General features: G+C 42.7%; 1 protein-coding gene across 1 annotated transcript in view; it reads right to left on the reverse strand.

The window, feature by feature from the left end:
- The window catches only part of FBXL17 (F-box and leucine rich repeat protein 17), a 55,449-nt gene that overhangs the window by 17,090 nt on the left and 13,961 nt on the right, over positions 1-24,398 (reverse strand). The window contains exons 2-4 of the mRNA XM_006023115.2: positions 24,318-24,395; positions 5,174-5,296; positions 2,264-2,521 (exon numbers count right to left, since the gene is read on the reverse strand). Coding sequence (XP_006023177.1) covers positions 2,264-2,521; positions 5,174-5,296; positions 24,318-24,395 — 459 coding nt within the window. The remainder of the gene's footprint in view (positions 1-2,263; positions 2,522-5,173; positions 5,297-24,317; positions 24,396-24,398) is intronic.

Raw genomic sequence — 24,398 nt, forward strand, 5'->3', positions numbered from 1 at the left:
AGAATGCCCTAAACAAAATCATGTTAAGATCAGAAATAACAAATGTAGTATTCTCATTTTTTCTCAAGCTGATTAATATTTCCAAAAACTTAAAATGGGGTTGAAATGATGTAACAATTTGCAGAATATGCCTAATGATGAACTCTGCTTTCATGAAAACTTTTTGTTCTTGTAACAGTCATTGCAGATTAAAACTTCCCTTTAATGAAACAAAAATGATGGCTTGGTCTGCACCATACAGTTTTGCTGACAGAACTCAGGTTCTGAGCTAGAACAGTAAGCATATCCACATATGCAATTGACCCACAAGAAGCCTATCATACAGCAAATAACAGAAGGTTTCTGCCTTTGTAAGGAAGCTATCACAAAATGTGTATACACACCATTCTTGTGGTCAGTAGCTTCAGCCCTATTAATGACCACAAGTGAACACTGTGCCCTGCCAGCACAGGTATTGCTTTGGAGACACCAAGAGCCATCAAAAGCAACACAAAAGGACTGTTTTTAAAAAGGAAGATTTGCCTCAGAGATTTTATTTTAATTTACAGGTCATAGGTACTAAATTATGTTCACTCCTAAACCCAAAAAGATTGAACTGGTTATGCCTCATCTAGATTACTGTGTGCAGTTTTGGGCAAGTTCAGCTTGCGGAAAAGGTTCTTAGGAGGGGTCTTGATCTTCTTCAAAAATATGAAGGGATGCCATAAAGAGAAAGGACCTTTTCTCTCCTGCTGCAGAGAGAAAAAAGCAAAGCAGGTTTGGACTCAATGGGCATTTTTGCATGTGCTCTGGGATGCAGTGCCAGGCACTTTTAATTAGTAAGTCGCACCAATTAAAAGTACCCACACATCACCTTGTATCAGCATCCCCGCACTGAAAAGGTGGCGGCAGGGCACTTTGAACTAAAGTTCATTGAATGCGTTTCAAAGCACCCTACTACCATTTTTTCAGCACAGAGACGCTGATACACGTGACAGGAAAAGCCACCAGAGCACACCAATTTCCATGCTCCAGCAGATTCAATTAATCAAGTCTGCTCTGACTCACTGGATTTCTAGCACATCAGAGCAGGCTCCCTGCACATCTACAGGAGCCCAATGTCAAGGGAAAAAACCTTCACTGTTAGAACAGCAAGGCAGTGGAATAGACTGCCTAGGGAAGTTGTGGCATTCTCCAATGCTGGAGGTGTTCAGAAAGGGTCGGGATAAGTACTGGTCAGGGAGGATCTAGAAATAGCTATGCCTGTGGTATACTACAAGTATTACTCACACTTCTGGTTGCCACATGAAGCTGGAAAGGAGTTATTTTCCCTTCCTGTTTACTATATGTGTTGGGAGGTGGGGGGTTAACCTTGGGTGCTAGCTGCAGGAAAGGCTGGGGATTCTGACAGGGGTGTGACAGTGCTCCTGTTGAAACTAAGACCCAGAGGTTCCTGGCTAGATGGTCTTGCCCCTCTGCTCAGGGTCACACCAACTGCCACAACTGGAGCAAGTAAGGAATTTTACCCCGTGATAAGAGTAGTAAGCATTGTGAGGGTTTTTACCTTCCTCTGTAGCAGGGGGCATAGCCCTCTTCCTTGGATCTCTCCAGCATATTTCAACAGACCTTGGGTTTAACCCTTTAAAAATCCTGTTACTTCAGAGGCAGAAATTATGAAAAGGATAGAAGTGAAAGAAATAAAAGATTAAAAAGGATCCATTAAAAAGTAACTGGATGGAGATTTCTTTTAATGCCCTCTAATGTCCAGTTACCAGAAAAGTATCTCTGTAACCTACAAAAGGAAATTAGGAGCCCCAGGATTATTTAGGATGAAGGAAAGCAGAGCAGAGCAAAGAATTCATTTCTGACTCTATAACCAGAACTCCTGCCCCCTGACCAAATACAAAAGTTAAAATATCAGTTTAACTTTTTTACAGCCAAATTGCTTTATTCCCTATAAAGAACTGCTCAAAAGATGGCGTTAATTTGCAAAAGGATAACCTTAAGAGAAACTCACAGTGACCAACGAATAACTTCTGCTCCTGGTCTAATGCATATATTTCAATATCTTTTGCTCCATTTTGGTAGGATTTAGATAAAAGAGTATTTATTTCATACTATGCATCAAGAGAAACACCAAACTTCCTGACCCTTTTGTTAACTTCTTTCACAGTAAACTTCATTTAGCTAAAAGGACTAGCCCAATTCTAGAAGAAAGCATAACACTGTAAAAACCATTAAATTCGGCATCAACAAATTTATTTCGAATAAAATGTAATGTTACCTGTTTGAGTCCTTCATCAGTAAGTCTGTCTTGATTGCCTACATGTACTTTCTGTAGCAGAGGACACTGAGAGGCAACTGCAATGATAGATGTGTCAGAAAGCTGTTTACACCTGTAAGCAGTATACCTTAGGAGTCCAGGACATTTAAAAGCTAGCACACACACTCCTGTATCTGATACGTTGCGACAATCAGAAATATTGATTTCAGTTATGTTCTGGCTTCTTGATGCAATTTTTTCCAATAACTCGTCGTTGACCTGTCAACAAATCCAAATTCTCAGTTTAATATCCTCATAGTTAATTTTAACTTTGATTAAAAATATCTTGAAAAAAACAGTAGAGGAACATATTTGAAACCACAAAAACTATGACTTGGTTGGAAGAAGTATTTCTATCAACCATGGGGAGGGGGGGCACATTTAGTTTACACAGATTCCAGGCACAGATCACTGAAATCAATGTTATGGTTACCTTGCTAAGAAACCTGTCCTAATCCCTGCGAATTAAGGAAACCCTTATTTCAAAGAAAAGGGCAAATAAATTCTCATTTGTGTGTAGTTTTTTTCTTCTGTCACAATAACAAATTGTAAGGGTTTTGTTTTCTGGAGCCACTTATCACTCTTCAAACAAAAAGGTATGGATTACATTCCATACTGGTTGCCAACAATAGTCAGACAAATGTCAGTAACTGCAACAATGTCAGCAACAACTGATTTGTCAAAATCTGCAGCAGTTTAAAAAAGTCAGTGATAACCAGTGATCCAAGACACTGACAGGGAAATGAAAGAAGCAAAGGTAGAATGGACAATTTGATTTTTTTAAGGTGTCAGTTAATCCATGCATATGTTTATCAACTAGCTAGTACTACATGCTGCCTTTTTCTCTGGCACCTTGACACATATCATCAAGATATTAGCAAAATGCAAATCCTGTCCAAGATGATGAACACAACTCAACCCCTGCTGTTTAAGCCAATGAAAGAAAAAAACACATTTTATCAAGTTACTGAATAATGACACAGTGTAAAACTAACTATATCATGAAAACAAAGAGAAGATTCCACATAGCAAGGAAGAGAAAGAATTTACTTTTAGAAAACAGAAGCAAAACCAACCAAGCTGACTTTATAATACTCATCTGTCATTTAAAGCAGATTAGAATTATTCTTCCTGTGGGCAGATAAAATAAAGAAATCTTTGCCTCTGTCCCTTTCAGAAATAAACATTTTCTATGCTGGACACAATCTGTCTTTTCAGTAATGGCAATCTAGCTTCTCTCTTGTTACTTCATCAGTCAATGGTTAGCTGTAAAAACATAGCGACTTCCAAGGGAAAAAATACGATGACAAAGGATGCTTCTGTGGAATAGACTGATTTAGTATATTCCATTAAATAATTGTCTGAATATTTTAATGGCAGGGACTCATATAATAGGTAAACTCAATTACAAACCTCTTAGATCAAGTCATTAAAATAACACTTCCCCCATAAAGAACTAAATCTACAACTTGATCACAAACAAGGGGGAGGGGAATGCGCTGCACATGACAAAACAACCATATTTATTCAAATCCAAGACAAGGTCCCCACCCCATTTAAGATGGGGAAAAATCCCATTGTCTTGGATTTGAGTACAAGATGCAGGCAGCTGTTCCGGCTCTAGTTCCAGCTCCATCCCTGGCACAGGGAAGAGAGCTGCAGCTGCTGCCTGCATCCCCACTGCCTCTGCCCCACTGCCTGCCACCCCAGCACCACCACAAGCTCAGGCTCCCCATTTATCTCCTCAGCCACTTCCCCTTGCTCCAGCAGGCTTCACCCTGCCCAGCTCGGGAGAACATGCTTGTTCCAGCCCTGGCCCGGCCCGATAGCAGCAGCAACTCCAGCTAGGTCCCAGGCCCAGAGGCTGAAGGGAAAACAGGGGCAAGGGGCAGGGGTCAAGCTGCTTGAACCACCTTCACTTGTCCTCCCCATCTCACCCATCACCTATCCACCCCTACCACTTTCTCCACTGCACCAGTGGTAGGGGGAAGAATTAAGACAACCCTCCAAAACAATTTTATAAATTTTCCATGTATAGAATCTAATTATTGGTGAAGGGGTCATCTTAAAATCGGGGTCATCTTGAATTCAGGTTAATATGGTATTACTTTCATATATGGAAGGTGAACTTCAGAGTACAACCAGTGCTCCAAGCTGGAACCTGAAATCACTGCTAACCTCATGGTCTGATAGAGTATAATATAAAAACCATAACACAAAAGTTTAGAGAAGACATTAAAAGAATTACTCAGAAGAATAATTACGGATGACCCAAGGGCAGGCCCAATAAAAATTCTGTTACATACAAAAAACTCAATTAAGTAACCAAATGAACTTTAGAGCCCTCCCAAACCAATTTTATTCCAGGCTTGTGTCATCAAGGAGACACACAAAAAAAAGAATCCTCCTACTGGTGAGCAGGGTCATAAAAGCTACATCTCTGCCCCAGATAAAACTGAACCAAGCACCAGCTGGACAACCATAACCAAAATTACAAACTACTGGCAACCCTTCACCAATTCCGATCATAAGCTAAATAAAGCAGGCATCTCAACCAAGGCCAAATATTTGAAAGTTACTCTTAATCACAAGAACTATACCCTGAGTAGCTGAGAAAAGCAATGCACAGCATTTTAACTAAGCCACGTTCTCACACTATTCCAACAAAGGATTTCAGTTTTTACCAAAAGTCCACTAGAAAAAATGAAAACTACCAAAACAGAAGTGTAAAAGTAGAAGTAAGGAAGGCACCATCTAACATGAGACACTTGGCCAAAAGCAAGAAAAAGTCTTAAGAACAAATTTTGAATTAGTCACATACAATCCATTTTCATAACTGCATTTCATAATCCACACAGTGCTCCACCATACCTGCTGACGACTACTGAGGTCCAGTTGCTTCCAAAACTGGAAGTCTAAACAGAGGTCACGCCAGTATTTACATACTAATGATGCTGAAAGACAGCGCTCATTCAACGATAAATTGGAAAATATCTGTAAAGAAGAAAAACACTTGTCAGGTCTGGTAACCAAATATAAGAATTCAGGGCTTTCCTTATTTATTAATCATGAAATCATGTACAAGACAAACCAGAACATATTCACTGTAACCACCACTGATTTGTAGTGTTTGCCTAACAATTGCTCTGTCAACAACTAAAAACTAGCCAAACATAAACCCATCAAGTTGTGGGAAGCTTTATCTCAAACAGATTAGCTGTAAGAAAGAGAAGGTGCATTCTCCTTAAACATCTAGTTCAGGCACAACTGTTACTGCTAACGTTTTGCATGTGACTATGAAACAGCAGACCTTTTAAACAATACAATGTGGTTATGAGTGAAGCACATTTTCCTTGCTTATTTAACATGACAGGTCCAATTATTAAAATATCAACACAGTGCTGTACACATTTATGAGCAGTATATAAATGCATCTAAGGAGTTATCTTTCAGTTTTGAAAGAAATAAGTCTCTTCTTTATCCTTTTTAAGGCAATTAAGTACAAAAAAAAAAACTTAAGCAAACTAAAACTGCTGTTTTTCAACTAAAAAGAAAGAAAACCACAGAATAAACAGGCACACCTAGTAATACAATGGACTAGCCCAGAATTTTAGCAATACAAATCATGCAATAATCAGAGTGCAGGGCTAGCAGTTTTTCAAATCCAATCCTTTACACTAGGGGTCAGCAACCTTTTGCTGACACGGGCTGCAGAACTCAATCCAGTCCCCTGTCAGGCCCCAAATCTCCACCCATCCATGCTGCCCCTGGAACACCCAAACGGCCTGAGCTTTACCCTTTCCACTGATCCCTGGCCCCTCTGCAGTAAGAGACAGAGAAGCATGAAAGAGCAGCAGGAAAGACTGCAGACAGGGGCACTGTAGAGTGGACAGGCATCATAGAATCATAGGAAATTAGGGTTCTAAAGAGATCATCTAGTCCAGGGGTAGGCAACGTTTTTTGGCTGGAGTGTCAAAAAAACCATAATGACTACCTTGGAAGGTGCTAGAGTGCTGACATGCTGGACTGGAGCAGCTGTTTGCAGCCTCCTAGCTGCAGCAGGCCCACAGAGCCCAGTATGCTTGCAGGAGGGCTTGCAGCCTCCCAGCTACCTGCTGGCAGCAGCCTGGGCTCCATGGCTGGCAGCAGCTGCTTAGAGCCCAGGCTGGCAGTGGCGTGCCAAGCAAAATGGCCTTGCGTGCCATGCTCGGCACACATGCCAGGGGTTGCTGACCCCTGATCTAGTCCAACCCCCTGCTCAAAGCAGGACCAGCCCCTGCTAGATCATTCCAGCCTGAGCTTTGTCAAGCCAAGCCCTAAAAACCTCCAAGAATGGAGTCCACAACCCCTCTGGGTAACCTGGTCCAGTGCTTCACCAACCTGCTAGTCAGAAAGTTTTTTCTAATATCTAACTTAAACTTCCCTTGCTGCAACTTGAGACCATTGTTCCTTGTCCGGTCATCTGCCACCACTAAGAACAATCCAGCTTCACCTTCTTTGGAACCCCCCGCCCCTTTAGGTAGTTAAAGGCTGCTATTTAATCCCCTCAATCTTCTCTTCTCCAAACTAAATAAGCCCAGTTCCCTCAGCCTCTCCCCAGAAGGCCTGTGCCCCACCCCCTAACAATTTTCGCTACCCTCCACTGGACTCTCTCCAATTTGTCTACATCCTGTCTGCAGCGAAGGGCCCAAAATTGGACACAGTACTCTAGATGTGGCCTCACCAGTGCCCAACAGAAGGGAAGGATTACTTCCCTTGACTGGCTGACCACACTGGTACTAATGAAGCCAAGTATGCTGTTAGCCGTCTTCACCATAAGGGCACATATTCAGTTTACTGTCCACTGTAACACCGAGGTCCTTTTATGAAGAACTGCTGCTTAGCCAGTTAGTTCCCAGCCTGTACTGGTAATTGTTCTGTCCTAAGTGCAGGACTTTGCACTTGTCTTTACTGAAGTTCATCAGATTTATTTTGGTCCAATCCTCCAATTTGTATAGATCTCTCTGAATCCCAGCCCTATCTTGTAGTGTATTGGGGGGGGGGGGGGGGGCGGGCCCCCCCCCCCCCCATTCCCAACACCACTGCTGCCCATCCCAAGCGCAACCCAGCCCAGTCCCACTGCTGGGAAGAACCGAGCGCAGCCCCAGCCCCAGCTCACAGCAGCAGCCTGCCCTGCCCCACAAGCAGATCTGGGGGCACACACCCCCATATTCTCCCAGGTGCATATTGAGTTGGGAGCCACCCTCCCACCCGGATGAGCTGAAGCTCTGTCCTGCACCCTGGCCCCACTGTGCAACACCTGCCCCTGCCCAACCCCACTCCCTCCCTCACCGCAGTTCCCCTCCACCCCTCCTCCTTTCCCCCTGCCCCTTCCCCCACAACAGACTTACCAGCCGACCCGGCTACTCCACAATGCCAGGCTGCACTCCTGGCCACTAATTCATTCTGCGTACCCCCTATGACCTTTTTAAGTATCCCTAGGGGTATGCATACCCCTGGTTGACAACCACCACTCTAGAGTGCTTCTGCCAGTATTTCTGATGGCTACCCATTGAGCAAACAAGGGTCATCTTGTACTATGAATGAGATAGGATCCCTGTGCAAGCAGAAGTAGTACGGTGTTCACATGCTTTAAGATGCATGAGGCAGTGGCAGCACAGGGTGGTGGCGGAGTGGAGCTGGCCTTGCCACCCGCTCTGTCCCCGCTGTAATTCTTGATGGGCAATTCACTAGTTAAAGTATACCAGTGCAAGCTGTTATTTTGTAATTTATCTCTACATGATTCTGTAGCAACACAAGAATAGAGGAATTGTTCCAACTTAAACCTGCTTCATCCAGGGTCAAAACTGGAGAATTTAGCTCATAACGCTACAGAATCATGCATACTTTACAGTTACAGCATAACAGCTGCGGTGTGTTCCTGAGTAGCACCTCTTCTTTAAAGCAGTTAAAATGCTCATCTGTCCATACCATGTTTCTTTACTGAAACAGGTTTGACAGTGACAACAATAATTCACTAAAAAATCTAAGGGTAAACTATATTGATGATGAGAATATTATCCAGGCCCTAAAATAATCTTTTACTAAGGAGCTCATATAAAAGTGCATCTGTAATGAACTTTACAGCTTCTTTTTGTAAATTTAGAAGTTGTGAGAAACACTTAGGCCCAGATCTTTAAAAGGTATACTTGTGCCTACCTCCCACAAAAATAAATGGTAATGCCTTTGGGAACCTGAGCCTTAAAATACTATACTTGGGGGTTTTTTATAACTTCAAGGTACATTTTATGGGCTATGAATATGGGCAGGAAAGGGAAAGGAAAAGAAAAAAAAAGTTAGTTGAGGTTGCTTTAGTGCATAAGCTATCAACATAAAATTACTAAAAATGAAGTAAGTCACTAGTTAGAAGCAATATTTACTTCTGTGTGATGTTAATATCTAACACAGCTCCTGACCCCTTACCTACAAAACTAACTCCCCTCAAATTCCAAAAGATAACTGCATAAATTGAACTCAAAATTTGAATTCCAATCTGAGCAAGAACAGACCTCTTACCAAAAGATGCATGATTTTAAAATCATGCTATCTACACATGATAATATATGAAATCAGAATTATGGCTGTAAAACCATGAAACATTAATCTCAAAAACATAAATAAGAAAATTAAATCAAGACCTAATATACCACTCTTTAAAAGACATCACATACAGAAAAATAAGTAACTTAAAATTGATCTTTTTCTTGTCAGTGAAGACAAAGTACATGCCCCATACTATAAATCAATTATAAACCAATACTATTATACCCATCATTCATTTATTCACCATTAAAATTTCAATTAATTTTTTCCATCTAAAAAATGTTTCTGTTAAAACACTAGAAATGCCTTATGTTACAGTTCACTACTAAACTTTAAAATAAAAAAATTAATTTACAAAGTGTAGACAAAATATTGGTTTTTAAATAGCACATGGTGTACTCCTACATGCTCTTTCATTGTGAACAGTAAGACTTGAAAGTATGAATCAAATATTTTATGCTTGAATTTATTACAGTAGTATAACATTTCACATATCAATACCTGGAAAGCAGGTATTTTTCATTTAGAAATAAAGTCAAGTACTTATGAAACTGATTCAAGCTTAATTATCAAAACAAAATCTTGATTCTTGATTTATAAGATGTCTCTTAGGAAAGCTTATGCCTTTTTGAACAAGTTAATCTCTAAAGCAGTGGTTTTCAACCTGCTGTATGGACAAACCTGGGGGTCTGCAGACTATGTGCAAGGGGTTCACGAAAGATGACTATGATCAAAAGTATGTGAATACCCACACTTACAATGCAAAGGAGTCTGCACAGCCATCTGAAATTTTGTAAGGGTCTGCAAATGAAAAAAGATTGAAAACCACTGCTCTGAAGTGCCACCCTGCCATGCCTTCTGCATTAGTTTTGCTAGGAAGAGTGTGAAAGAGCTCTGGCCCCTTAGTAATATCTTTCAGGTTGAAACTAATTCTTTGTAGCCAGTGCAATTGCAACAGTTTCAGGAACTTGTTTAACTTGTTTATTTTTATGAGCATAACAACTCAAATGTGGGGGCGGGGGAGGGGAATGGGAAGGGCAGGCACTTAGGGCAGGTAGAAGGTACAGCGGAAACAAGGGCATGGTACAGAGGGAACAGGCCCCTTGGTCCCCACCGCTGCTTTGGGGAGGACAAATTTAAGACAACCCCCCAATAATTAGGTTCTATATGTGGAAAATAATTTTCCACATATAGAACCTAATTATTGGGGAGTTATCTTAAATTCAAAGTCATCTTGGATTTGGGAAAATATAGAAAATAAATTACTTAAATACAGCACAGTGCTTTTTTATCTTCAAAGATCTTAATAATTCCATAGTAACACTAACTGATTTTCATTACATCCTTCTTCCTACCCATATGCAACTATAGCTCATAACAAGTACATTCACCTGAAATGAAATATGCCAATTATTATTTTTAGATATTTCTTCATTGTGCTCTCCAGATAACTAGGGAGGCAAAAGATTAAAGGACTAATCATTTAACCAATAAGTGCAGTCATAACCGGTTAGCTTACCGGTTATCCTTTAGCTCAGAGCAGGTGCAGTCTAGCAGGGAAAAGGGGAAAGGAAGCCACCCAGTGCTCCACCAGGAATCAGAAGGCAGCAGGAGGGAGGGAGGGAGGAGCGAATAAGAGAGGAGGGGAAGAGGCAAGCGGGAACTAGTATCCATAGCCTAAGAGAAAAACAGTGAGAAGTCATTAAACTCATCAGTTAAGCAACTGGCTGGTGGTTCATAGGTGCTCCCTGCCAGGGCAGGGCTGTTTTGTCTGGCTGAGCTTGCCTCCTGCCCCCTCCCCAAGGCAAAGGGCTCTGGGGGCCAGCTACATATGAGTTGCTATGTTATCAGTTCATTGTTTAACCAATATAGTTAGAGGAGATTAAACAAACATTTTTCAACAATATTTACATCCCTATAGATAACCAAGTCCCATAATCCTTGGCTTCTGCAACATTGTTCAGGTACTCAAGTTTATAACTTAATTCCTGACCATGTGCGCCAAGGAACAAAGACAGTAGTCAACCCCAAACAACTCATCTTCTGAGGCTTTCAGTACTGCATTCTTTACCTGGCAGCCTTGCTGCCCAACCTACACCTCCCCAACAGGACAAGAATATACAACGTAATCCAGTTAACCTCAAATTAATTTTAGAAAAAGCTCACAAGGGCAGAAGTAAGCCAGTTTCAGAATGACAGAAATAGAAACAGTGTTAGGACAAGTGTTAGGACTTTCAGATACAGCAAAACAGACTCTACACCCTGGAGGTTAAAAATAAATACTTAACCCCTTACTGTCATCATATCATGTCGTTTAAATCAGCCCTACCTATTGAAATGAAAAGATAGATTGTAGAATCTCCCGCTACTACTGTCTAATGCTACTGTTAAACACAGGCAAGTGATACCATTAGTTTAAAATCTATGAAAAAGAACCAGTAACTTTTTTCAATAAAAAACTGAAAATCTACATATTTCCCAACAGCTGAAACACAAAATGTGTGTGATGCCATTTCATAGGTTTGCTGCCTAAAATTAATATTTAATTATACACCACTTCGACCACTTCTTTGTTCTTTCCTGGTATTCACAAATTTACCTTTTCTCTGACTTTCCAAACTCTCATTCTTTTCTTCTTACGCTACATTTTCCTCATGATATTACATTGATTGTGTAGCTCAGTTAAGTATGGACACTTACAGAGCTCTTTGGTAAATACATTTTCACGATGCACAATATACTTACAAAGGCTTTAAAAATCCAGCATAACTAGTAAATCAGAAGTTTTTCATGGTATGGGCAAAAGTCCCTTCCATCAGCTTCTGTTAATATTTCTGGATACTACTACTGCTGCAAATATAACCTTCCATACATAAACCAAGCTCTCTTTCTAACAATATCAATGCTTCTGAAGCTTCTCTCAGCTACGTTGCCAACAGCACAGTGAAGTTAGCATGTCTGGTCAGCTGATGTTGATGCCTGAAACAAAAAAGCAAGCCAGTTTTCCACTTAGAAATGCCATGAATTTCAGCAGACAACCACTAGGAACTTAACTAAAAAAATAACAAAAAAGGTTTATCATTTAGTGTCATTTATGCCTATTTCAGAGTCACAGAATCATAGAAAAAGTAGGGCTAGAAGGGACCTTTGGAGGTCTAGTCCAATGTCCCACTAGAGATTAGATCATCCTTATCCAAACCATCCTATAAAAATCATTGTCTAACCTATTACTACAACTTCACTGGCAAATCTGACACAACCGTAAGACATAATACCCTAACTTGCCACAGGAAAAGCAAGAGCATCACAGCAGCCAACATCCTACTGCTGCAAACATTACATCCAAGAGTTTTTTAAATAGGTTGGAGAGATCCAAGGAAAAGGACCATACCCCTGGCTACAGCAGAACATAAAAACCTCCACAGTCCTTACCAATCTGATCATGGGGTAAAATATCTTCCTCACCCCAAATGTGGCAATCAATGTGACCCTAAACAGAGGGACCAGACCCTCTACCCAGGAACCCCTGGGTTTAAGTCCCAATAGGAGTACTGTCACACCTTGGTCCAAATCCCCAGCCCTGCAGCCCACACCCAATGTTTCTGAGGAAGGTGAGCCCCCCCCCCCCCAACATGTGTTAACAATAAGAGAGGGAAAAATTCCTTTCCAGCCCCCTATGGCAACGCCCAGTACCATGGGAAATACCCTGAGCATAGCACAGACACAACCACTCCTGGATCATCCCTGTCCAATACTTATCCAACCTCCTCTTGAACACCTCCAATGATGGAGATTCCACAACTTCCCTAAACAGGCCATTCCACTGCCTCTCTGTTCTAACAGAGATGTTTATTCCTGATATTCAATCTAAACCTACTTTGCTACAACTTCAAGCCACTTGCCTACATTCTGCTCTCTCCAGCAAGAAAGAAAAGGTGTTTTCCTTCATCTTTATGGCAGCCCTTCAGATATCTGAAGGCTGCTATCATGCTGAAGACTCACACTGAGTCTGCAATCCACCAGGAGTCTCAGATCCTTCTCTGCAGTGCTGCCATCCAAGCAGGTGTCACCCATTTTTAATGTGTTTTTGATTATTCTTCCTGAAGTGTCGCACCCTGCAATAGCCAGCATTCAACTTCATCCTGTTAGCTCCACAGTCCAGCTTCCCAATCACTCAAGATCCCTCTGAATTGCACTCCTGTCTTCCAGCACATTGGCAATCCTTCCCGGTTTTGTGTCATCTTTAGATTTATTCAAGAAGCCCTCTATTCTAAAATCTAAATCTTTAACAAACACATAAAACAGTACAGGGCCCAGGACTGACCCCCTATGGGACTCCAAGGGAAACCTCTTGCCAATCTGACTTGGATCCATTTAAACCTACTCTGTGCTTGTGGCTATTGAGTGAGTTGTCCATCCACATTGCAGTAATCTTGTCTAGCCCACATTTCTCCAATTTGTTTGTGAGAATGTCATGTGAAACCTAATCAAAAGCCTTGCTGAAATGCAGATACATTGTATCCACAGCATTTCCTTTCACCCATCCAAGTAGTTAATTGGTCAAAAAGGGAGATCAGGTTTGTTTGGCATGATTTGTTCTTAATAAATCCATGTTGGCTGCTTATAATCAGCCTTTCTTGCTCCAGATGCTTGCAAATGTACTTCTTTCAGATATGTTCCAGTAACTTCCCAGGTACTGAGGTAAGGCTAACCTGTCTGTAGTTTTCCCAGGGGCTCCTTTTTGCCTTTTTTTAAAGAGGGGCACTGTTGGCCCTTTCTAATCTCTGGTACCTGGCCTTTCTCCCATGACTTCATGAATATCATTGCCAAAGGCTCTGAGATCTCTTCTGGCAATTCCTTCAGCATCCTGAGATGAAGTTCATCAGGCCCTGCTGATTTGAATCCATTCAGACCCATCAAAACTCTCTACCACATTCCTCAGCTTGTCCCCTTCCTTATCCAATGATTCCTATTAGGTGCCTGGCTGCAGCTTAATTTTTTTGTGAAGGCTGAGGCAAAGTAGCTGTTGAGTAGCACTGCCTTCTTTGCATCTTCCTCCACACAAGTTAGGAACTGGCTTGACATTTTGTGCTTAGTTGTACTATTCTTCCAGCAGATGTCTGGAAAATTGAAGTCACCCATAAGGACTCTCTCATAACTTTTGGATAATTTTGCCTAGTTGTAGAGATGTGGAAACTGATCAGAAACAGACTCTCAAAACAGTCAAAGGCATCTGGCACTCTTTGACAAAGTTCATGTAAGCAACATGTTCACTGTCATGCTCTTTCTTCCATCCAGGGATTGCGTTCAGTAGCTGAAGGTCAAAACTCAGCAAAGGCACCTGACTGGAGTAAAAAATGTGAACAGCACTAAAAAAAGGCAGCAGCTAGTTGTTTAAACTGCAGTGGTAGTGACTAATCATATTGGTAGTACTCATTCAACTTTGCAGATATTGTCTGGAACAGTTCTCGTCTCCACTGATTTTCACACTGACAATTTGAAAGTTCCTGTGATCCATGTCTTCGACCCAACTTATCAAACCCATTAGCTTGTTGTGCACTTGATGGATCAAAGGCTGATGATTTTCAAACCATGTTAAAAGGTTCATTAACTGGATCATTTTCAGTCACAAACTTGGTCTTCAATGTTGCCCTGTCTTAAGAGACTGCATAGTTTAAGCATGCACTTTGTGCTGGGTGATTTCAAGCTCCTTGCACACAAACTCCTTGTAGTACTTCAGGGGTGTAGGTTGTAGCCGTGTTGGTCTAATGACATAGGCAGACAAGGTTCTTTACTTCATATTCTTTGTGTGGTAACAAACTGCATTAACCTTGTAAGCACCAGCACTGGTAAAAGTGACACAGTCATGTGTAGATTCCCTCTTTGATTGGCAATGGACTGCATGTATCGAAACTTATGGCCTGGACAATGTATGAACGCTTTTTAAAGACAAAACCAGGCTATCCACATCAGGAAAACGTATGCTTCAGATGTCACTTACTAAAGAAACGATATGTGCATTACAGGCGATATGAATTGCATTGGGCATCATTCCATAAAGCACATTAGAGAAAGTTTTCCACATGTGCACTGCATTATCAGACAGAAATGCTGAGATCTTGTTAGATTCCAAACCATACTTTACAACAGCCTTTTCTACAGCTTGTGCCACAGTAGAAAAATTGACAGACACAAGGTGAACTGGCTCTCTTTGAAACACAGGCAGGTTGCAGTCTGTCCAGCACCCAGGTACAAATAAAATGTGCAGAACATAGTTATCTTGGACATCTGTTGCTTCATCTGCTACAAATCAAGATTGACTCATATCCTGCCAATGCGGATTTTATAGACTGAACATAAAGCAATTACTCCTTGTAGATTATCTCAGCAAAGCTTGCTTGCACATGGGAAACTGCCAGCATCTGGCACGTGTCTGTTCAAGTAGTGCCTTACTTTAGGGTTAACAATTTTCTCCAGAGGAATGTTGGCAACCATGAATGCCTCCTCTAGCACAAATGTAGCATCTCAAATGGCTCTCAGTGGATTTCTCTTCACTTATCTTCACACTGCAGAACTGTTGCAGCATTGCATCTGGCTTCTTAAAAGATGGCGCCAAAACCCCTTCGCTCTCCTGACGGTGCCTTCACTGGGTCGATCTATGTCACTAGCTCAGCTTCTCAGTAGCTCTCTCTCAAACTGCATGCTTTTTCCACAGAAGTCATGAAACCACAACTTAAGTAGGTTCTCAGTCATAAGAGGTATCCCACTGGGTCTTTGTGACAACAATCAGATCGTGGCTCCTTTCACAGGTTGTGACTTCCATCTTACCTTGCTTGTTCCCCATAGTTTTTGCATCTGTATACACATACTGGACTTATTTTGCTTCCAATCTACTCATTTCTCTACTGCATCACTTGTTGCTGTCCTGTGGCTCTCTGGACCTTTCCCAGAGTTGAACTGCTGCTTCCAGTCCTTTCACCTCTGGATTGCTTGCCTAGCTGCTGGAGGTTCCTGTTCACTATCCCCCATGGAACCTAGTATACTGCCCTGCTTACTAGGATGGCCACATGATGCCCAAAAATGCTCCTTCCAGTTCTGCTTAGATGGCTCCCATCTCTTGACAGCAGCCCTCCTTCCCACAATATCCACCCGTTACTGAAGAATCCAAAGCCTTTATGTCAACACCACTCTCTCAGGCATGTGTTCACTTCCATTATACAATGGTTCCTGCCTGGGTCCTTGCCTTCCACTGGAAAGATTAATTAGAACACTATTTGTGCTCCAAGCTCCTTAATCCTCCTGGCAAGAGCCTTGTAGTCTCCTCTGATTTGCTCACAGTCATTCCTGGCAGCATCATTGACACCTACATGGATGAGCAGGAAAGAGCAGTGGCCTGAGGGATGGATAAGTGCAACAGGGAGTTTAGAACTAGAGAAACTACAGCAGCCCAGGCAGCTAAACAGGGCCCAGCTGTAAGAGGGACAGCAGCAAGGACATTCTGCTGTTTAGAAGCGAGTGACCCATCAAGGTAAGGGGCACACCTGCAACAAGTCTGAGGTCACCTGACCAGAAAGGGGCAGGGATTAACATGTATGTAAGCTCAGGGTCCGAGCCTTCACATGCAGCCTGGCCCTGGAGGCTGCAGGGGGAAGGAACTCTGGAGCAGAAGGGGCCAGGAGAGCTCCTAGCGGACACCAGTGCTACCTTGGGGGAAGCAAAGAGAATGCTGCCACTTCGCAGAGGAATGACCCAGGATAAGGAGAAGCCCTGTTCTACAGACAGGTAGACACTATTTATGTTTGGACCCACAACAGGTTGGTTGGTGTTATAGCCAGAGGGCTTATTCTTAATTATAGTTTATACCAGTGGGTCAGGATTGGGACTAGTAGAGCTGGCACAGAAGTCCCAACCATACCTGAGGGCACAAGTGTTTGGGGCCTTGCCAGGGATGACCAACTCAAGACATGAATCGTCTCAAGCCTTAGAGGGTGGCAGCCTAATGACACTAGTAACCTGAGGGGCACAAGCAGGCTAAGAGAGCCCACTGGGCATAAAATAGGACTAAGACCAGCAGGGTCTCTGTGGGACTTGCTGGCTATCTGAAGAACTGAAGAACTGTGGGCTCACTCAAGGACACTTAAGCAGCCTTCCTTTCTAATATTTAGTAGTTACATCAAGGCATGGCATGCAAGAAGGGGAGGGTACCCTAGAGTAAGAGCACAGCAAGGGTTATGTGGTCAACAGGGGATGTCACGGTCACCCCTGGGGCCCAGTACTTGCTACAATAAGCTCTGGCAGTCTTGCTGTAACATCCTGAATAAAGGCTCCAGAGAAACAGCACACTTCCCAGGACCCCAAATCCAGACGACAAATTTGTACTTTTGTCTCCTGCAGAAGAGTGTCTCCAATTACCACCATTCTTCTCTTCGTTCTTGGTGCTGGGGGTGTTAGATCCCCAGTTTCTGGGGCCCTGCACTTCCTGCCTCTACACTAACGAATCCTTGGCTGCATATGTCCTCACCTCTATCTTCACCTCAGCTGTTCCACTGCAGAGTTCTTAAAAGCAGTTTCTGACTTCAATCTGTTCCTCTTGAATTCTGGAGACCCTCCTTCTTCTAGTGGTCACATGCTGTCACTTCTCTTCTTCTGCCTTTAGACTCTCCACTGCCAGCTTCTCATGACTCCTATCCAAGAAGTCCTCATTTTCCTCCATAGCCTGCAGCATGGATACCTATGCTCCCAACCTTTCAATCTTTCAGATTGAATATAAGTATTAAGTGTAAGCTGGTGTCAGTCTACAGAATCTACCTCTTTAAATGTGTGTGCGTGCCTCTGTGTGTTTGTAGACCCTGTTAATCTTCCAAGTATGACTAGAGTTATTGTAAGCCAATGCAATGGTATTCCAGCATTGGACAACAGACCCCTTGAACCAACAGGTTTCACTTCTTCACATTCAATTAATCTCATCACATTTGATTGATTTTTTTTTTCACTAATGCTCATACTGATACTAAAAATAAATTATGAAAATTCAGAACACCAGCATTAACTGAGTATGCACTTAGTGTTAAGACTATAGAAATTGAGAGATGGAGAAAGACCTCACAGTGTCATCCTCTCCCTGCTCTGAGGCAAGATCAAGTCACGTAAGCCATCCCCGAAAGGTGTTATCTAACCTCTTAATAAATCTGTTAAATGACAGACTGGTTACAATACACCCAACTAACCTGTTACAGTTCTTAAGTACCCTTACAGTCAGAATTTTTCTTCCCCAATATTTAACCTACATCCCCCTTGCTCCAAATTCAGTGATTACTTAAGGGAATTAAATAATTGTTGATCACCACCCGTAAAGACCTACACCCTCACTCACTTTTCCTTTTCCTAGGCTAAGAAAACTCAGTTCCTTCAATCTTTCCTCAGAGGTCATATTTTGAAAATGTTTTTTGCGGGGGTTTTTTGTTTTGTTTTGTTGGGGGGGGGGGGGGTTGGGCCTTATTTTTCTCTCCAACTTGCCTGAATCCCACAATCGGATTCACTATCTTGCAACAGTGTCATGTTGTAAACTCATTCAGTTGGTGAACCACTAAAACCCCCAGATCCTTTTCCTGAAAAGCTGCTGCCTAGCCACTTAGTATTTGTACATTTTAATTTTCTTTGTCAGTGTAGTAATTTGCTTTGTCGTTTTTGTCACGACCCAGTGATTTTTTGTGCCTCGGCACTATGGAATTTCCTGGCCACATGAGAGCTCCTTTGCACAGCAGAGTGTTCTGCTGCAATTAAGAGCCTGCGTGTAGGAGAGAGTTCCCGCCAATTTGCAGTTTCCTTTGCAGGATGCATTTCTTCTTTGCAGCACAGAAATGCACGGTGCAAAGAGTTCCCACTATTCGGATGCAAATTTGTGCCCCGCTATTGGCCACTGCTAAATTATTCACACGTGGCGGCTAGTAATTGGCTCGTTGGCCGTTTAAAATTCCGCGCGACTTCCGCCCAAGTCGAAGAGCTTTGAGCATGCTGCAGAGTGCCTCTGAAGTTATCTGACTTGCGGCTGCCAATCGATAGACTGATCACCTATCGATCTTTCTTCCCGTCACCGAGCGCAACCCCGACGTACCCCTTTCCCCGCCGGCTTCGAATTGCGGACGGATTAACTGGCTTGGGCCCCGCCAGCTGGAGCAACTCGTGTGGTTGTTCCGACGACCGGACCACCTGCGTCGTGATTGCAAGCGGCGTGAGTAAAGTTTTTTACAACCAATAAGTTGTGTCTGCCTCTCCATTCACCAGCCCGCCCTGACATACGAGCGTAACTCAAGTCGGCCCTGGCCGTCCGAGACAGTTTTCAGTGTAGTACATACTTTTATTGAATTTAGTAATGCTGATTTCAGACTGTTTCTCCAATTCACCAATAACATTTTGAATTCTAATCGTATCTGCCTGCAACCCCTCCCAGCTTGATATCATCCACAAATTGTGTAAAAGTAATCTCTACTCTACCATACAAGTTGTTAGTAAGTAGCAAATTGTAGCAACCTGGGTAGGTCCCTGTAGAACCTATTCACAAGTCATACCAATTAGATAGTGCACTACTGACAACCACTTCAGTTTACCATCCACTTCACTGCAATTTCATCCAGACCACCTTCCCCTAGTTTAAGGGAATGTTGTATGGGAATGTCAAAAGCATTACTAAAGTAAAGTTGTGTACACATGTTCAAAACACTTGGGTGAATTCTCCCAGGTTTTTTCTCCTGGTAGAAACACTTACCCATAGATGCCTGAACAGATATTCGAATGTTGATCCCTGGAAGGGCAAAAAGCTTAAAGTGTTGACGCTGAGCACCCAGAGGGCCCTTGCGCACACATATCAGCATGCTCTACAGACTCCTTCAGTCTGCCTAGTGAGAGGTGCACAAGGCAGCCTGGTCTGGCTGACCCAGATTTGCCTGTGTCTCCCTGCATCATAATGTAGGGCACTGTGAAGGGGGCATGCTCTGTTCCCTGCTCAGCTGGAGCAGCAGAATCCAGCAAGCAACATATTGTCTCTGGAGGGAGAGAGAGCAAAGCACCCTGGGATGCTGCAAGGCTGTACTTTGGCCTCTCTCAGAAAAGAATGTGTAGACACGCAGACATTCACCCTCCCAGAAACAACTTTCCTGGGAGTAATTTCATCCTGGTTGTTCCCAAATTATTTCTCTCCTTGAGTGGCCATTTTTGATCTGGGAGAAAAATCCTAAACATCTGTACACTCGTGGTTTCTGCTTGGATAACAACGACAACACTCCCAGAAGAAATGGAATGTCTGTATATAGCCTAAAGATATACCACATCTATTACTTCTACCAGCAATTGGTTGCCTCATCAAAGAAGGAAATGAGAGTGATTTGGCATGATTTGTTTTTGACAAATTTATGCTGGCTGTTTCTTCTCACTTTGTTATCCTCTATGGTCCTTAACAGTTTGTTCCCATATTTTTCAAGATAACAATATTAGGTTGACTAATCTAGAACAGGGGTTAGCATGCTTTGAGCAGAAGTCTGCTGAATAAACAAGAGATTTAAGGCAGGCCACTGCACCCTACCACATTCTGCCAATTCCCCGCCACCAAATGCTGCTAATAGGCTTCTCATCCACTCACCATCAATGCCCTTACCCAACTACCAAACACTGCCAAATAACCCAACCACAGAATCAGTGCCACTACCCTAACTCCACAGACTGGCACAATCCCTTTGCAGGTCAAAAACTGTTGACTCCCCAGAGCAGAATTTCCTAGATTTTCTTTTCTCCATTTTTACATATAGATACCTACATTTGGCACTCTCCAGTCCTCCATAACCACAGAGCCTCCACAGAATTGATATGCCGAACTTTAAAAATTAAAGTGGGCAAATTAATAAAAGTATGCCTTGGTTTGTCCTCCATCCTATCAAGCAATTAACTACCTCAGTGCATAATAAAAAAGAGTAGCTGAATATAGTTCAAACTATCAAGAGCCTGTCAGGACAGCCCACTTCTCTTAAGTTTAAGCCCATAACTATGTTTCCTACAAAAAGGATTTTCATTTCAATTCTGACATGGTCCCTTTTCCCATCTTTTGCAACTTGTCATAATTAAAATAGTAAGCTCTTTGGAGCAGGGGCTGTCTTCATATCCAGTTAGAGCAATGGTGCTCAACCTCCGCCCATAGAGCCATGTCATCCAGCCCACGGGGCTCCCCGCTGACCAAGGAATTTGGTGACAAGGGAGTGGTAGCAATTAACACTGCTACCTCTCTCCTGATGCCAAATTTCCAAGCCCTGCAGATACCTTGGGGATGCCAGATGTCACCTGGCCCCAACCACACATTAGATTAGGTCGGCTGACCCGATCTACATCTAGATTGATCCCACACCACTTATGTGGCCCCTGGAACCTGAAAGGTTGAACGCCATTGCTGTAGAGCTTAAAACACCATAAGCGTAACTGAGGCCTGTGCGCACTGTTATGATAGTTAATACTAACAAGACTGGTCAAAAATCTTAAATTAAAAAAAATCTCAAACTGAAGAAGAAGGGGATTTAAGCAACCAAACAAAAGTACAGGTTTAGTTAAGGATTTCAGATAAAATAAAGGGCTTTTACAAATATATTATAAAGGGAAATTAAAATAGAAAAATAGCAAGTATTAAAAAGTCAGGAGAAGCATGAACTTGGCTTCAGAGATTTTTAATGAAACCTTTCTATATAAAATAAGAAAAAGAGAGAAATTCAAACTATTAGGGAGTGGCAAAGCTATCTACTCTAGATGAATACAGAAGAAAACATTTGAAGAACTGTGAACATAAAATAAGCCCAACTGGTGTGGATGTGTAAACACTACTGGACGTACTAAGCTGCTATTTTTGAAAAGTTCTGTGGAACTGGGAAAGTATTAGAAGATCAGAGAAAAGAAACTATACCAGTGATCTTCAAAAAAGAAGATCCTGGAAATTACTGTCAGTTTAGTCTAACTTCAGTTCCTAGTATATTCAATTCTGCAACAAATATTGCAGAAAAAAACTGAATTCCCCTAAAGAAAAACTAAAAAACCAAGCATACTAGCTTATAAACAATCAATACAGCCAAATTGTTCTGACAGAAGTACGAAGTAAGGCTACTCGAGGGCAAACATTTGAACTAACCTGCTTTAATGAGACCTCTCACACAACCAATAAACATATTTAAATATTTTCCGGGCTTAATGGAGAAGATACATAAAGTATATTATATATATTATTCATATGTATACAGTATATCACAAAATCTGAAATAACTGGCTTAGATGCGTTTTCAGTACACACAAGGAACTTAAAAGGCTAAAAAAACAATGTATTATATCAGGACTGTCCAACTTCTGAGTGGCCAGCCGCACTGCCCCATGACTGCCTCCCATTGCCTCCCCTGTCACCAAAGGGGCAGCAAGAAACAAAAACTGGAGGAGGGAGAGAGCCCAGAGACCCCAGTGACACTGAGGTGTGGTTTTGATGCCAGCAGCAGCAGGGGGACATGAGGAGCATAGGATGCAAGATTGGGAGTTCATGGGTCACAAATTGGACAGCCCTGTGTTAAACTATAGAAAATATCACAATGGTTGGATGCAGTCACATTTTATTCAACTTCATAAGCAACAAGAAAAGTAAGGAAACATCCAATAACAGCATTCAAAGGCTTAAATTAAACAAGAAAGTACTGTGAAAACAAGGAAGGACATATAACATGGAAAGAAAGAACAATAAGAGAATATAGTTTTGAAAATAAAAAAACCTCAATCTCACGAAGAAAAATAACATAAATATTCAGACTGAGAAAGAAAGGAAAAGCAGTCAAGCTGAAGAGGATCAAGAAATTGACACCAAAAGAGAGGAGCTTGCAAAGTGTCAACCACAGCTATATATATACACTGGGAAACATGTAAGCACTGTGGAAGGAGGTAGTTGCCGCATTTGATACAGCTACAGCATCATATCTCCCTTCATCAGAAATTAGATAAACTGAAAAAGAGAGTAACTAGAGAAAATGCAGAACAGAACAGAAGAGTTTGATTTCTCAGGAAAGAGTCAACACATCAAACTTGACTAAGAAACAGCTAGTTGGGAAAGAGATAATATCAGAACATTGTAAACACTGATAGATTCATCGTTAAGGATGGTTAACAGAAGAAAAATTCAGATTATAAGAAAGCTATAGGTCAAATATCAAAATAACAAAATCTATTACAACAGAAGCCCACAGTTTTGCCATACTACACACATGGGACCTTATAATTAAAGACTTTGTTGTAAATTTTGCATTTCAGTTGCCTAAATATATCTAACCAAACTCATTTAAAAAACAAAACATTATTTCCTTTGTGACCAAATTATCCCTTCATTCAAAAACCTGATCACTCCAGCAGTCCACTTAACTCTCCCATCAGTGATTACCTACCTCTCTCATTCCCAGAGCACCAACAAGCCACTACTTGTCAACCAGACCAACAAGCAAAGGGGGCGAGTGAGCGCAGGGGATGGAGACAAGTGCCAAAGACACATGAGTTAAATTTTTCATTCGTCTGCTAGGGACTTGCAAGCGGGAGAGGAGAGACATTCCTAAAGAAAGTCTTGGAACTAAACACGCCACCTATCATGGTGGGCTGCTCATTTCTCATCATAAGCAGGGAGCCAAGAAGAAGGGTTCAACCAAGTTGTGGCTTTTGATGTACCATAATGTGATGCAAGCCAAAGCCCACCAAGTACAGCTACAAGCCCCCCCTTGGTGCTGGGAGCCACTAGGGGGCATATCACTGATTGCTTGGGACAACAAATCAAAACTGGGATGGAAGTGAGAATCATGCACTCAAAACGAGCGCGCCTACGGGGAACACGGAGCAAAGCACCCCAGACAGTGCCTGCTGGCCCTCAAATCAATCCAAGGAGCCAGCAGACACTGCCCAGTGGAACTCTGCCCAGGGGCGTGAACGGGTCAGGGACAGGAAAGGGGCTCCATAGCCCTCAACAAAGTCAGGATGTACTTTTTTTTCCCTTCTTCCCCACCGAGCCAAGGGGTGCCCATCACCCCTCAGCCCCCACACCCTCCCCACCTCCACCTGCCTGAGTCCACCACAGGGCCCAAGGGAAGGGGATGATAAGCCCAGAGAGGAGAGAGATGGCAAAGGCAAGGGGCCGGCCATTTCTGTACAGCCTAACACACCCCATAGGGGCATGAGCTGCCCTTGCCCACCGATTCGGCAAGACATCCCAGTGGGCGCCAGAGGCGCTCTGGCAGGCTGGGCGCTTGGGCCCCAAAACCGAACTCGGCACCTGTGCCGGCACCAGGCCTGAGGGGCTGGCAGCCAGGGGGGCTGGCACCAAGCCCCCAGTCACTCCTGCGCGCGGGCTGCCCCCTGGCCCGGCGCGGCCGCGGGCCCTGGCACGCACCTTGAGGAGGATGGAGGGCGGCAGCTGGTTGATGTTGGGCGGCGGAGCCGGCGGCTCCCGGCAGGCATCGCCGGGGGGCTC

Source organism: Alligator sinensis, unplaced genomic scaffold, assembly GCF_000455745.1.
Source record: "Alligator sinensis unplaced genomic scaffold, ASM45574v1 scaffold30_1, whole genome shotgun sequence".
Taxonomy (NCBI): domain Eukaryota; kingdom Metazoa; phylum Chordata; order Crocodylia; family Alligatoridae; genus Alligator; species Alligator sinensis.